Here is a 13,872-nt window from a genome sequence, read left to right on the forward strand (position 1 = left end):
CTGTAACAGCTGCTACTACTTCCTTATGAACATCCATCTTGTAACAACTGCTACTACTTGCTTATGAACACCCATCCTGTAACAGCTGCTACTACTTCCTTATGAACATCCATCTTGTAACAACTGCTACTACTTGCTTATGAACACCCATCCTGTAACAGCTGCTACTACTTCCTTATGAACATCCATCTTGTAACAATACTACTACTTCCTTTTGAACATTCATCTTGTAACAACTGCTTTTACTTCCTTATGAACATCCATCTTGTAACAAGTGCTACTACTTCCTTGTGAACACCCATCCTGTAACAACTGCTACTACTTCCTCATGAACATCCATTTTGTAATCACTTCTAGTATTTCCTTATGAAATCCATCCTGTGATAACGGAAAAGAGAAAAATGTTACATTTTTATATACTACATTTTTTTCTAGGCCATTGCCGAAGAAACGTTTCGTTAAATCCAGAGCTCTTCAGGTTGACTGGGATACAAGAAACACAGCAGTAGTTGTAACACTATAATAAATGGGTCAATACACAATACCATGTCAATTAATTGTTAATAAAATTTAAATCCACACCAACGAAACAATACCAAATATCCACATGTCCATTTCAGTTCAACGTTGTTTGTGAAGAAAAGATACACTGTTTACTTTATAACGTAAGTTCCAATTCCTTGAACCGCATATGACGTCAGAATGGGATTCAATTTAGGGTGACCTTCATATGCGTTGCAGTTTCTCAACCTTTGGGTTAACGGACTTTCGGGATTTGTCTTTAGATTTAATTTTAAGTTCTATGTATTAGCTTAGTTGTTTGATTGTATGATGAAGTTTCGAGAGATATCTGTGTTAACCGTTTCTAATTTTGAGTGATAAATAAAAGAAACGGCAGCTAGTTAACACCACCCATCGTTGAAGTAATAAACAAAAGAAAAGGAAGCTAGTTAACGCCACACATCGTTGAAATATTGAACAAATGAAAAGGAAGTTAGTTAACACCACCCATCGTTGAAGTAATAAATAAAAGAAACGGTAGCTAGTTAACACCACCCATCGTTGAAGTAATAAACAAAAGAAACGACAGCTACTTAACACCACCCATTGTTGGAGTAATAAACAAAAGAAAATGAAGCTAGTTTACACCACCCATCGTTGAAGTTATAAACAAAGAAACGGTAGCTAGTTAACTCCACCCATCGTTGAAGTTGTAAACAAAGAAACGACAGCTACTTAACACCACCCATTGTTGGAGTAATAAACAAAAGAAAAGGAAGCTAGTTAACACCACCCATCGTTGAAGTAATGAACAAAAGAATAGGCAGCTAGTTAACACCTCCCATTGTTGAAGTAATAAACAAAAGAAAAGGAAGCTAGTTAACACCACCCATCATTGAAGTTATAAACAAAAGAAGCGGCAGCTACTTAACACCACCCATTGTTGAAGTAATAAACAAAAGAAAAGGAAGCTAGTTAACACCACCCACCGCAGCTCTTAGGTACGTTTTTAAAAAACAAATAGTGGAATTGAGTGTCACATTATAACGTCCACACGGCTTTAAGGGCGACCGTGGTTAGTGAAGGATTCGAACTCAAATGTCTTAACCATCATGTCATGTCAAATCCCGAAATCTAGGGAAAAAAGTGAAATAGAAGTACAGGTATCGACATAACACTATTTAAAATATCAATATAACACTGTTAAAAATACCAATATAACACTGTTTAAAATAAAGATTCAGAGTGAAGGAAATCAAAGTGGAAATTCAAATTTCTTACATTAAGAGTGAAAGACAGAATGAAAGTTATTAGTTTTATAAAAAATGATTCAAACTTTCATCTGTTTCTCAGCTACTGAAAAAGAAAACAGTCGCTCAACGAGCTCTTTATCTAACTTTATATAAACAAGAGGGAAATAATCTATACTTGACTTCAGTTCACTGGAAACATTACCTCTACATGAGTTTATATTATACACTTTAAGTGTGTGAGTTATATACTAACAGTTTATATTGTACACTTTAAGTTCGTGAGTTGAATACTAACAATACAGTTTATATTATACACTTTAAGTTCGTGAGTTAAATACTAACAATACAGTTTGTATTATACACTTTTAACTTAAAGTGTATAATATAAACTGTATTGTTAGTATTTAACTCACGAACTTAAAGTGTATAATATAAACTGTATTGTTAGTATTTAACTCACTAGTTTAAAGTGTATAATACAAACTGTATTGTTAGTATTTAACTCACTAACTTAAAGTGTATAATATAAACTGTATTGTTAGTATTTAACTCACTAACTTAAAGTGTATAATATAAACTGTATTGTTAGTATTTAACTCACTAACTTAAAGTGTATAATATAAACTGTATTGTTAGTATTTAACTCACTAACTTAAAGTGTATAATATAAACTGTATTGTTAGTATTTAACTCACTAACTTAAAGTGTATAATATAAACTGTATTGTTAGTATTTAACTCACTAATTTGTGAGTTAAATACTAACAATACAGTTTATATTATACACTTTAAGTTAGTGAGTTAAATACTAACAATACAGTTTATATTATACACTTTACGTTCGTGAGTTAAATACTAACAATACAGTTTATATTATACACTTTAAGTTAGTGAGTTAAATACTAACAATACAGTTTATATTATACACTTTACGTTCGTGAGTTAAATACTAACAATACAGTTTATATTATACACTTTAAGTTCGTGAGTTAAATACTAACACTACAGTTTAAGTTCGTGAGTTAAATACTAACAATACAGTGCACAGAACTTCTGATTTGAGCTGCTGCTACTGAAGGTCGTGTACGAATTGAGTCTTTCTTGGTTTGAAGCGACTCAGTTCGTTTCCTTCATCAGTCACCATGAGATGGTTTGTAAGCAGGTTGGATCTAAGAGGTTGGATTTTAATAACCATTCTTTTTCTGGTAGTTTGTGCGTGTAAACAACAGACAGACTTCTTACAATGTGACTCGGAAAAAGACAGTTCATGCGATTCTCAGCCAGAAAAACAAACCCATTGGCTGTCCGAAAATTTACAAAAATCGTCTGCGTGCAGCTTCGTAACACCCGAGGACAGGATTGACTGCGTTCCCCACGCTAACCCAACGCCTGAAACATGCAGTCACCGGGACTGTTGTTGGAATCCTGACGTGTATAGTCCGACAAGTACGGATAACTTCGGGCGCGTGCGCTCAGGCCCTTCTCCCTGTTTCTACCCACCCAACCACCAATACTATAAAGTTAAAGAAGTTAGAGAAATGCCATGGGGTCTACAAGCTGTATTAAAGAGAACAAAAGATTCTGGCTATCCCCAGGATGTCAGTTTATTAGCAGTGGATATTGTTTATATCTCCAAAGAAACTTTACGTGTTAAGGTAAGGGTTTTATTTTTGCCTTGATAAGTAATGTTTCACGTGCTTTAATGTTTGTGTTTAAGTAACGTTTACGTGCTCTATATTGATGTTTAAGTAATGTTTCCGTGCTCTATGTTGGGGTTTAAGTAATATTTCAATGCTCTAACACGGAAAGCTAAGACTACCGTAAGTCTAACCTTAAGCATGAAGTTTTACAAAGAAACAGTCGCCACATTTAGAAGAACTAGTAACTACATGTACTTTCCCCATTTTCAGCGGAAACAATCACGTGATGCTTGAAATATGTTTCTGGGACGGTGTTTTTTCATGTATGAAGTTGTTATAAAAAAAAAAGACACGAAGCTATTGCCACTCACAAGACAAGCGTTATGAAATGGAAACATAATGTCCGTTTTTTTTCTTCCTGTACTTCAGTTGAACATGAATTTCTACGAAATAAAACATGTACTAAACGTATTACTTTAAGTGTAGAAACACAAAATCACGTGTTTTGTTTATTTATTGTTAAGTACAAAAATACGCAATAAGTTGTATATGCTCTGCCCCACACAAGTATCAAAACCCGAATCTTAGCGTTAAAAGCTATGAGACTTACGGCTGAGCCACCAGGAGGCACACAGTTTGTTTGTTTTTTGAAAATCGAACGCTTACAACTTCTAAACAGGATGAGTTTTGCTCTTTTCACATAACATTTCTTTTCTCCGGCAGATTTACGATGCCAAAGAAGACCGATACGAGGTTCCTGTTCTCAATATACCAAAAGTCAAGACGGCGCCTCAAGTCACAGATTACGAAATACAAATACAAAATGATCCAGTCAGCTTTAAGATAGTGAGAAACACGACAGGGACTGTTTTGTAGGTACATTCTAATAAATATTCTTTAGAAATGTGACCTCTATTTTGGTAATTATCTTATATTATTCGGTCGTGAAACACACATTTGGATAACACAATGATATATTTACAGTGTTGTTAATACGTCGTAAAGTTGGGAACAATGTTTCCATCGTCCTCATGGCTTCACATTCTGGCAGCAACATACTTAAAAGACTCTTAAAATGAAAAACAAAGTTATGTAAGATTTCTGGTAAAAATGGATTTCATTTACATGTTAGGTAAGGCACAATGAAACATTTGTTTTTGTTACTTCATTTACAAGTTAGGTAAGGCACAATGAAACAGTTGTTTTTGTAACTTCATTTATATGTTAGGTAAAGTACAATGAAACAGTTGTTTTTGTAACTTCATTTACATGTTAGGTAAGGCACAATGAAACAGTTGTTTTTGTAACTTTTTTTGACATGTTAGGTGAGGCACCATGAAACAGTTGTTTTTTTAACGTCCTTTACTTATTAGGTAAGGCACCATGAAATAGTGTTTTTGTAATGTTTTTTACTTGTTAGATAAGATATCATGAAATAGTGTTTTTCTAACGTCCTTTTACTTGTTAGGAAAACTATGTGTCTTTTTATAATATCTTTTAAACGTATGTAAAGTAAGTGTAACAAATGTATTGTAACATCCTATAATTATGTGGTAAAGTAAGTGTAAGAAGTTTCTTGTAACATCATATAATTGTTTGGTAAAGTGTAATACATTTCTTATAACATCCTATAATTGTAATGTAAAGTACGTTTAACAAATTTCTTATAACATTCTATAATTAAATGGTAAATAACGTATAACAAGTTTTTTGTAACATCGTGTAACGAGTTTCTAGTAACATCATATAATTGTTTGGTAAAGTACGTGTAATACATTTCTTATAACATACTATAAGTGTATGGTAAAGTACGTGTAACAAATTTCTTGCAACATCCTATAATTGTATGGTAAGGTATGTGTAACAAATTCTGTAACATCCTGTAATTGCATGGTAAAGTACGTGTAACCAGATTCTTGTAAAATTTTATAATTGTATGGTAAAGTACCTGTAATAAATTTCTTATAACATCATAGAGTTGAATGGTGAAGTACTGAAACATGGTTCAAGTAACATCCTACAATTGTGTGGTAAAGTACGTGTAACGAGTTTCTAGTAACATCATATAATTGTTTGGTAAAGTACGTGTAATATATTTCTCATAACATCCTACAGTTGTATGGTAAAGAACGTGTAACAATTTTTTTGTAAAATCCTATAATTGTATGGTAAAGTACGTGTAACATGGTTCATGTAACACCCTATAATTGTGTGGTAAAGTACTTGTAACAAGTTTCTTGTGACATCCTATAATTAAATGGTAAAATACGTGTAACAAGTTTCTTGTAACGTCCTATACTTGTATGGTAAAGTACGTGTAACAAGTTTCTTGTAACATCATATAATTGTTTATTAAATTACGTGTAATACATTTCTTATAAGATAATATAATTGTATGGTAAAGTACCTGTAATAAACTTCTTATAACATCCTCTAGTTGTATGGTGAAGTACAATAACATGGTTCAAGTAACCCCTACAATTGTGTGGTAAAGTACGTGTAACAAGTTTCTTGTAACATCCTATAGTTGTTAGTGAAGTACTGTAACATAGTTTATGTAACTTCCTATAATTGCATGGTAAAGTACGTGTAACAAGATTTTTTGTAACATCCTTTAATTGAATGGTAAAGTACGTGTAATACATTTCTTATAACATCCTATAATTGTATGGTAAAGTACGTGTAACATGGTTCATGTAACACCCTATAATTGTGTGGTAATGTACGTGTAACAAGTTTCTTGTAACATCCTATAATTGTATGGTAAGGTACGTGTAACAAGTTTCTTGTAACACCCTATAATTGTGTGGTAAAGTACGTGTAACATCTTTCTTATACCATCCTATAATTGTATAGTAAAGTACGTGTAACAAGTTTTTATAACATTCTATAACTGTATGGTAAAGTACGTATAACAAGTTTCTTGTAACATCCTATGATTGTATGGTAATGTACGTGTAACAAGTTTCTAGCAACACCCTATAGTTGTGTGGTGAAGTACTGTAACATGGTTCATGTAACACCCTCGAATTGTGTGGTAAAGTACGTGTAACATGTTTCTTATACCATCCTATAATTATATGGTAAAGTACGTGTAACAAGTTTTTTTAAGATTCTATAACTGTATGGTGAAGTACGTATAACAAGTTTCTTTTAACAACCTCAAATTGTATGGTAAATTATGTGTAACAAGTTTCTTGTAACATCCTATAATTGTATGGTAAAGTACCTGTAATACATTTCTTATTACATCCTCTAGTTGTATGGTGAAGTACTGTAACATTGTTCAAGTAACACCCTACAATTGTGTGGTAAAGTACGTGTAACAAGTTTCTTATAACATCCTATAATTATATGCTAAAGTACGTGTATCAAGTTTCTTGTAACACCCTATAGTTGTTAATGAAGTACTGTAATATGGTTTATGTAACTTCCTATAATTACATGGTAAAGTACGTGTAACAAGATTTTTGTAACATCCTTTAATTGTATGGTAAAGTACGTTTAATACATTTCGTATAACATCCTATAATTGTATGGTAAAGAACGTGTAACAATTTTCTTGTAAAATCTTATAATTATATGGTAAAGAACGTGTAACAATTTTCTTGTAAAATCCTATAATTGTATATTAAAGTACGTGTAACATGGTTCATGTAACACCCGATAATTGTGTGGTAAAGTACGTGTAACAAGTTTCTTGTAACATCCTGTAATTATATGGCAAGGTACGTGTAACAAGTTTCTTGTAACACCCTATAGTTGTTAGTGAAGTACTGTAACATGGTTCATGTAACATCCTTTAATTGTATGGTAAACTACGTGTAATACATTTCTTATAACTTCTTATAATTGTATGGTAAAGTACGTGTAAGACGTTTTTTATAACATCCTATAATTGTATGGTAAAGAACGTGTAACAATTTTCTTGTAAAATCCTATAATTGTATGGCAAAGTATGTGTAACAAGTATATTGTAGCATCATATAATTGTTTGGTAAATTACGTGTAACAAGTTACTTATAACATCCTATAATTGTATGGCAAAGTACGTGTAACATGGTTCAGGTAGCACTCTATAATTGTGTGGTATATTACGTGTAACAAGTTTCTTGTAACACCCTATAATTATATGGTGAAGTACTGTAACATAGTTCATGTAACACCCTACAATTGTGTGGTAAAGTACGTGTAACAAGTTTCTGATAACATCCTATAATTGTATGGTAAAGTACGTATAACAAGTTTCTTATAACATCCTGTAATTGTATGGTAAAGTACGTGTAACAAGTTTCTTGTAACATCCTATAATTGTATGGTAAAATGCGTATATAATTGTATGGTAAAGTACGTGTATCAAGTGTCTTGTAACATCCTATATTTGATTGGTAAAGTACGTGTAACAGCATGTAAAATGAGATTTTATGGGAAATGTTTGTTAGCATTTTTGTATCAGATGGCGAAATTTCAGAAAAGTATATGATTACGCGATCGATACCAGTAGTTGACCTTTAGTTTCCTCCGATCAGAATTTTCAAATTTCTACAAATTTTCTTACAGGATCGATACTAGTATCGGACCTTTAGTTTTCTCCAATCAGTATCTTCAGATCTCCACTAGATTGCCATCGACCTTGTTGTACGGATTGGGAGAACATAGGGATCATTTCCTCCGACGATCAGACTGGAAGATATATACGTTATTTAATAGAGGAGAACCTCCCAAGGTATTAACCAGTACTGTTTAATGATTTAAATATTTTACTGTCATATTAGCAATCGATGTGTTCGAAGGAAAACGAAGTTTGATTATAAACAAGATTACAACACTTATGATAAATAACATTGTTTATTGACTAAAAGAGGACATGAATAAACGTTTCGGAATTCTATCAGATTCCATCTTCAGTATCTAAAGCAGAATAAAATAAATTTACATCAGTCTTTATACATTTTCAAAGTACAGTTGCTGAATATAACGATAATTAAACAAATAAAATACTAAACAGTAATCATCGGGAGAAACTACAACAAGAAAACACAACGAAAAGAAAAAAAAACAAACGAAAAATCAGTAATACGAACATATTAAAAAATGTATAATTTAAATGAAGACTTTTCCAACACCTTCCTAACAAAGAAACTCACAAATCCAATTAAGATACCAACTGTACCTAAATTTACTATATACTCGTGTCTTCCTTATACTGGCAAACAAAGCTTAAATTTAAAAAATCAGCTTAAACGCATACTTGGTTGTTACTACCCTCAAATGGATTTAAGATTAGTTTTTAAATCCACATCACGCATAAAAAATTTCTTCCCTACTAAAGATCTCCTCCCCGTTCCTTATTGTTCTTGGCTTGTCTATCTTTACACGTGTGGAGACATTAAGGCCTCCTATATTGGCAAAACCAAACGCCATTTAAAAGTCAGAGCCTATGAACATATGGGAATTTCCATTAAAACGCAAAAAAATTGAATAACCCGTGTTTCCTCTATACGTCAACACAGTGAAGAAACAGGATATCAACCTATACTATCAAATTTCTCTATCCTCTGCGAGTCTAACACTGACCTGGAATTATTGATCAAAGAAACCCTCCACATCAAACAGCACTCTCCAACTCTGAACAACATGCAGTCTTCTTTACAACAACCACTGCTAGTACAAGGTTTGATACAATAACAAATTAGAGACTTAAAGCAACCCCTGCCACTACCAGGTCATTTACAAGAATACATCAAAGACTTACAACAACTCCTACCTGTACCAGGTTAGATACAACATCACATTAAAGACTTACAACAACCCCTACAATTACAAGGTTAGATACAACAACAAATTAAGGGGTTAGAACAACCCCTGCCAGTACCAGGTTAGATGCAACAACACCTTAAAGACTTACAAGAACCCCTATCTGTGCAAGGTTAGATACAACATCACATTATAGACTTAGAAGACTCCTGCCACTACTAGGTTAGATACAGCAAAACATTAAAGACTTACAAATAACCCCTGCCTGTACCAGGTTAGATATAATAAACATTAAAGACTTAAAACTACCCATACAATTACGAAAGTAGATACAACAACACATTAAAGACTTTAATCATCCCCTGAAAGTACCAACTTAGATCAAAAAACACATTAAAGACTTACAACAACCCCTGCCAGGACCAGTTTAGAAAGAACAAGATAATAAAAACTTACAACAGCCCATACCAGTACCAGGTTAGATACAACAACACATTAAAGACTTACGAACAACCCCTGCCAGTACCACGTTAGATACAACAACCAATTGAAGACTTACAACAATCTCTGCTAGTACTAGATTACATAAAATAACACATTAAAAACCCACAGCGACCACTTCCAGTACCCTATAGATAGAACATCACATTAAAGACTTAGAATATCCTCTGCCAGTACCAAGTTATATACAATAACACATTAAAGACTTAATAAAAACCCTACCAGTACCAGGTAAGATACAACACATTAAAGGCTTAAGAACAAACCCTGCCAGAACCTGGTTAGATGGAACAATACATTGAAGACTAACCAAAATCCCTGCAAGTCCCAGGCTAGATTCACCAACACATTAAAGATGTACGAACAATCCCTGAGGTACCAGGATAGAAACGAGGACACATTAAATACTTACAACTACTCCTACCTGTACCAGGTTAGATACAACCTCACATTAAAGCCTTACAACAATCCCTACTAGTACCAGGTTAGATACACCATCACTTTAAAAACTTCGAACAACCCTTGCTGATACCAGGTTATATACAATAAAACATTAAAGACTCACAAAAACCCTACTAATACCAGGTTAGATACACCATCACTTTAAAAACTTCGAACAACCCATGCCAATACTAGGTTATATACAATAAAACATTAAAGACTTACAAAAACCCTACTAGTACCTGGTTAGATACAACATCACTTTAAAGACTTACAACAACCTCTGCCAGTAAAGTTAGATAAAACAACACATTAAAGACTTAGAATAATCACTGCCAGTTATAGGTTAAATACAACAACACATTAAAGAATTAAAACAACCCCTGCTAGTAACAGTTTTGATGCAATAACAAATTAAAGATTTACAACAACCCTGGAACCACTAGATTAGTTACAGCAACAAATTAAAGTCGTACGAAAAACCCTTGCCACTACCATGTTATAAAATAAAAAAAACATTAAACACTTACAAAAACCACTGTCAGTTCCATGTTTGGTACAACAACACACGAAAGACTTACAACAACCCTGGCAGTACTAGGTTAGCTATAACAACAAATTAATAATGTACGAACAACCTCTGCCACTACCACGATATATACAAAAACACATTAAACACTTACAACAGTAACAGGTTAGAAACAAAAACAAATTAAAACAGTGATTAAGATATGTGATAGAAAAATACGTAAACCATTAAATAACACAGATTAAAATATGTGATGAAAGAATACTTAAACTATTAAATAATACTGATTAAAGTATGTGATAGTAAAATATTTAAACCATTAAACAACACTGATCAAAATATGTGATTGAAGATTATTTAAACAATTAAACAACACTGGTGCTCATAAGTGATAGTAAAATATTTAATACATTAAACAACACTGGTTAAAGTAAATGATAGTGAAATATTTAAACCATTAAACAACACTGGTTAAAGTATGTGATAGTAAAATATTTAAACCATTAAATAATACTAATTAAAATATGTGATAAAGAGTACTTAAACCATTAAATAACATTGATTAAGATGTGTGATAAGGAATACTTAAACCATTAAATAACTCTCATTAAGATATGTGATAGAAAAATACTTAAATCATTAAATAACACTGATTAAATAATGTGATCGAAATATACTTAAACCATTTAACAACACTGGTTAAAGAATGAGATAATAAAATATTTAAACAACAATGGCTAAGGTATGTGATAGAAGAATACTTAAATCATTAAAAACACTGAATAAAATACGTGATACAAGAATACTTAAACCATTAAATAACACTGATTCAAATATGTGATAGAAGAATAGTTAAAACATTAAATAACGCTAAAGAAAATATGTGATAGAAGAATACTTAAACCATTAAATAACATCATTATAATATGCGATAGAAAAATACCAAAATCATGAAATATCACTGATTAAATATGTGATAGAAGAATACTTAAAACACTAAATAACACTGAATAAAATATGTGATATAATGGTTTAAGTATTCTTGTATCACATATTTCAATCAGTGTTGTTTAATGGTTTAAATGTTTTACTATCACATCATTTAATCAGTGTTCATTAATGTACTAAATATTTTACTATCACTTATTTGAACCAGTGTTTTTTAATGGTTTAAATATTCTTCTATCACATACTTTAATCAGTGTTATTTAATGGTTTAAGTACTCTTCTATCACATATTTTAATTGGTATTATTTAATGGTTTAAGTATTCTTGTATCACATACTTTAATCAGTATTATTTTGTGGTTTAAATATTCTTGTATCACATATTTTAATCAGCGTTGTTTAATGGCTTGACTATTTTACTATCACATACTTTAACCGGTGTTGTTTAATGGTTTAAATACTTTATTGTCACATATTTTAATCACTGTTATTTAATGTTTAAGTATTCTTCTGTCATATATTTTATACAACGTTATTTAGTGTTTTAAGTATTCTTCTATTACATATTTTAATCAGCGTTCTTTAATGATTTAAGTATTTTTCTATCACATATTTTAATCAGTGTTATTTAATGATTTAAGTCATTTTCTATCGCATAGTTTGATCAGCGTTCTTTAATGATTTCAGTATTCTTCTATCACATATTTTAATCAGTGTTATTTAATTTTTAAGTATTCTTCTATCATATCTTTTAATCAGTGTTATTTATGGTTTAAATATTCTTCTATCACATCTTTTAAACAATATTAATTAATGTATTAAATATTTTACTATCGCATAGTTTGATCAGCGTTCTTTAATGATTTCAGTATTCTTCTATCACATATTTTAATCAGTGTTATTTAATTTTTAAGTATTCTTCTATCATATCTTTTAATCAGTGTTATTTAATGGTTTAAGTATTCTTCTATCACAAATTTTAATCAGTGTTGTTTAATTGTTTAAATATTTTACTATCACATATTTGAACCAGTATTATTTCGTGGTTTAAATATTTTACTATCACATATTTGAACCAGTATTATTCCATGGTTTAAATATTTTGCTATTACATCCATTAACCAGTGTTGTGTTGTGTATTAAATATTTTGCTATCACATATTTGCACTTTTGTTGTTTAATGGCTTAAATATTCTTCTAGCACATAGTTTAGTAGTTGTTATTAAATAATTTATATATTTTACTATCACATATTTTAACAAGTGTTGTCTAATGGTTTAAATATTTTACTATCACATATTTTAATCAATGTTATTTAATAATTTAAGTATTCTTCTATCACATATTTTAATCAGTGTTACTTAATGGCTTAAGTATTCTTCTATCACATATTTCAGTCTGTTTTCTTTAATGGTTTAAGATTAAATCATATTTCTGTCTTAAAAATATATAATTTACCTATCCAACCAAAATCCTATAAAAATGCCTACTTTATCAACTATCAACTCCTCATTTCCTTTGGTGCGCTGACCCACTTTTGGCATTATCATTACAACGTTCATTGTTGTAAACATATGGATACGTTTACAACCTTTATTGCTGTAAACATATACACACGTTTTAATCGTTCCAACGGAGATAAAACAAGTTCTACTTATTGTCGAAGCTTTTCATCTTGGTTTGATTGTTTTGTCTTTACGTACCAGATACATTTGTTGTATCTTTCTAGGACGATCCTACGATGAACATGTACGGTAGCCATCCTTTCTACTTGCTTCTAGAAAATGATGGGAAAAGCCATGGAGTCTTTTTATTAAACAGTAACGCAATGGGTAAGAATTATTCAGTAGAAATATACTTCAAACAGAACAAACATACACTGATAATCTTAAGTTGAAAGTGACTCAGAAGTTAAAACCTTTGTATTGTTGTATAAACACAACTTGAAAGTTATCCAGAAGACAAAGCATTTATATTGACGTATAAACACAAGTTGAAAGTGACTCAGAAGCTAGAACGTTTATATAAATGTATAAACATAAGTTGAAAGTGACCTATAAATTAAAGCGCTTATATTAATGTATAAACACAAGTTGAAAGTGACTCAGAAGTTACAACGTTTATATTGATGTATAAACACAAGTTGAATGTGACTCAGAAGCTACAACGTTTATACTGATGTATAAACATAAGTTGAAAGTGACCTATAAATTAAAGCGCTTATATTAATGTATAAACACAAGTTGAAAGTGACCTATAAATTAAAGCGCTTATATTAATGTATAAACACAAGTTAAAAGTGAC

The 13,872-nt window shown here is 31.2% G+C and overlaps 1 protein-coding gene across 1 annotated transcript in view; it reads left to right on the forward strand.

The window, feature by feature from the left end:
- Window positions 1-2,909: 2,909 nt before the first annotated feature.
- The window catches only part of LOC111088545 (lysosomal alpha-glucosidase-like), a gene marked incomplete at its 3' end in the record, with an annotated part of 24,671 nt that continues 13,708 nt past the window's right edge, over window positions 2,910-13,872 (forward strand). Inside the window, exons 1-4 of the mRNA XM_022399015.1 lie at window positions 2,910-3,408; window positions 4,117-4,265; window positions 7,954-8,119; window positions 13,298-13,400. Coding sequence (XP_022254723.1) covers window positions 3,292-3,408; window positions 4,117-4,265; window positions 7,954-8,119; window positions 13,298-13,400 — 535 coding nt within the window. The remainder of the gene's footprint in view (window positions 3,409-4,116; window positions 4,266-7,953; window positions 8,120-13,297; window positions 13,401-13,872) is intronic.

The sequence above is a fragment of the Limulus polyphemus genome, unplaced genomic scaffold (assembly GCF_000517525.1).
Source record: "Limulus polyphemus unplaced genomic scaffold, Limulus_polyphemus-2.1.2 Scaffold3997, whole genome shotgun sequence".
Taxonomy (NCBI): domain Eukaryota; kingdom Metazoa; phylum Arthropoda; class Merostomata; order Xiphosura; family Limulidae; genus Limulus; species Limulus polyphemus.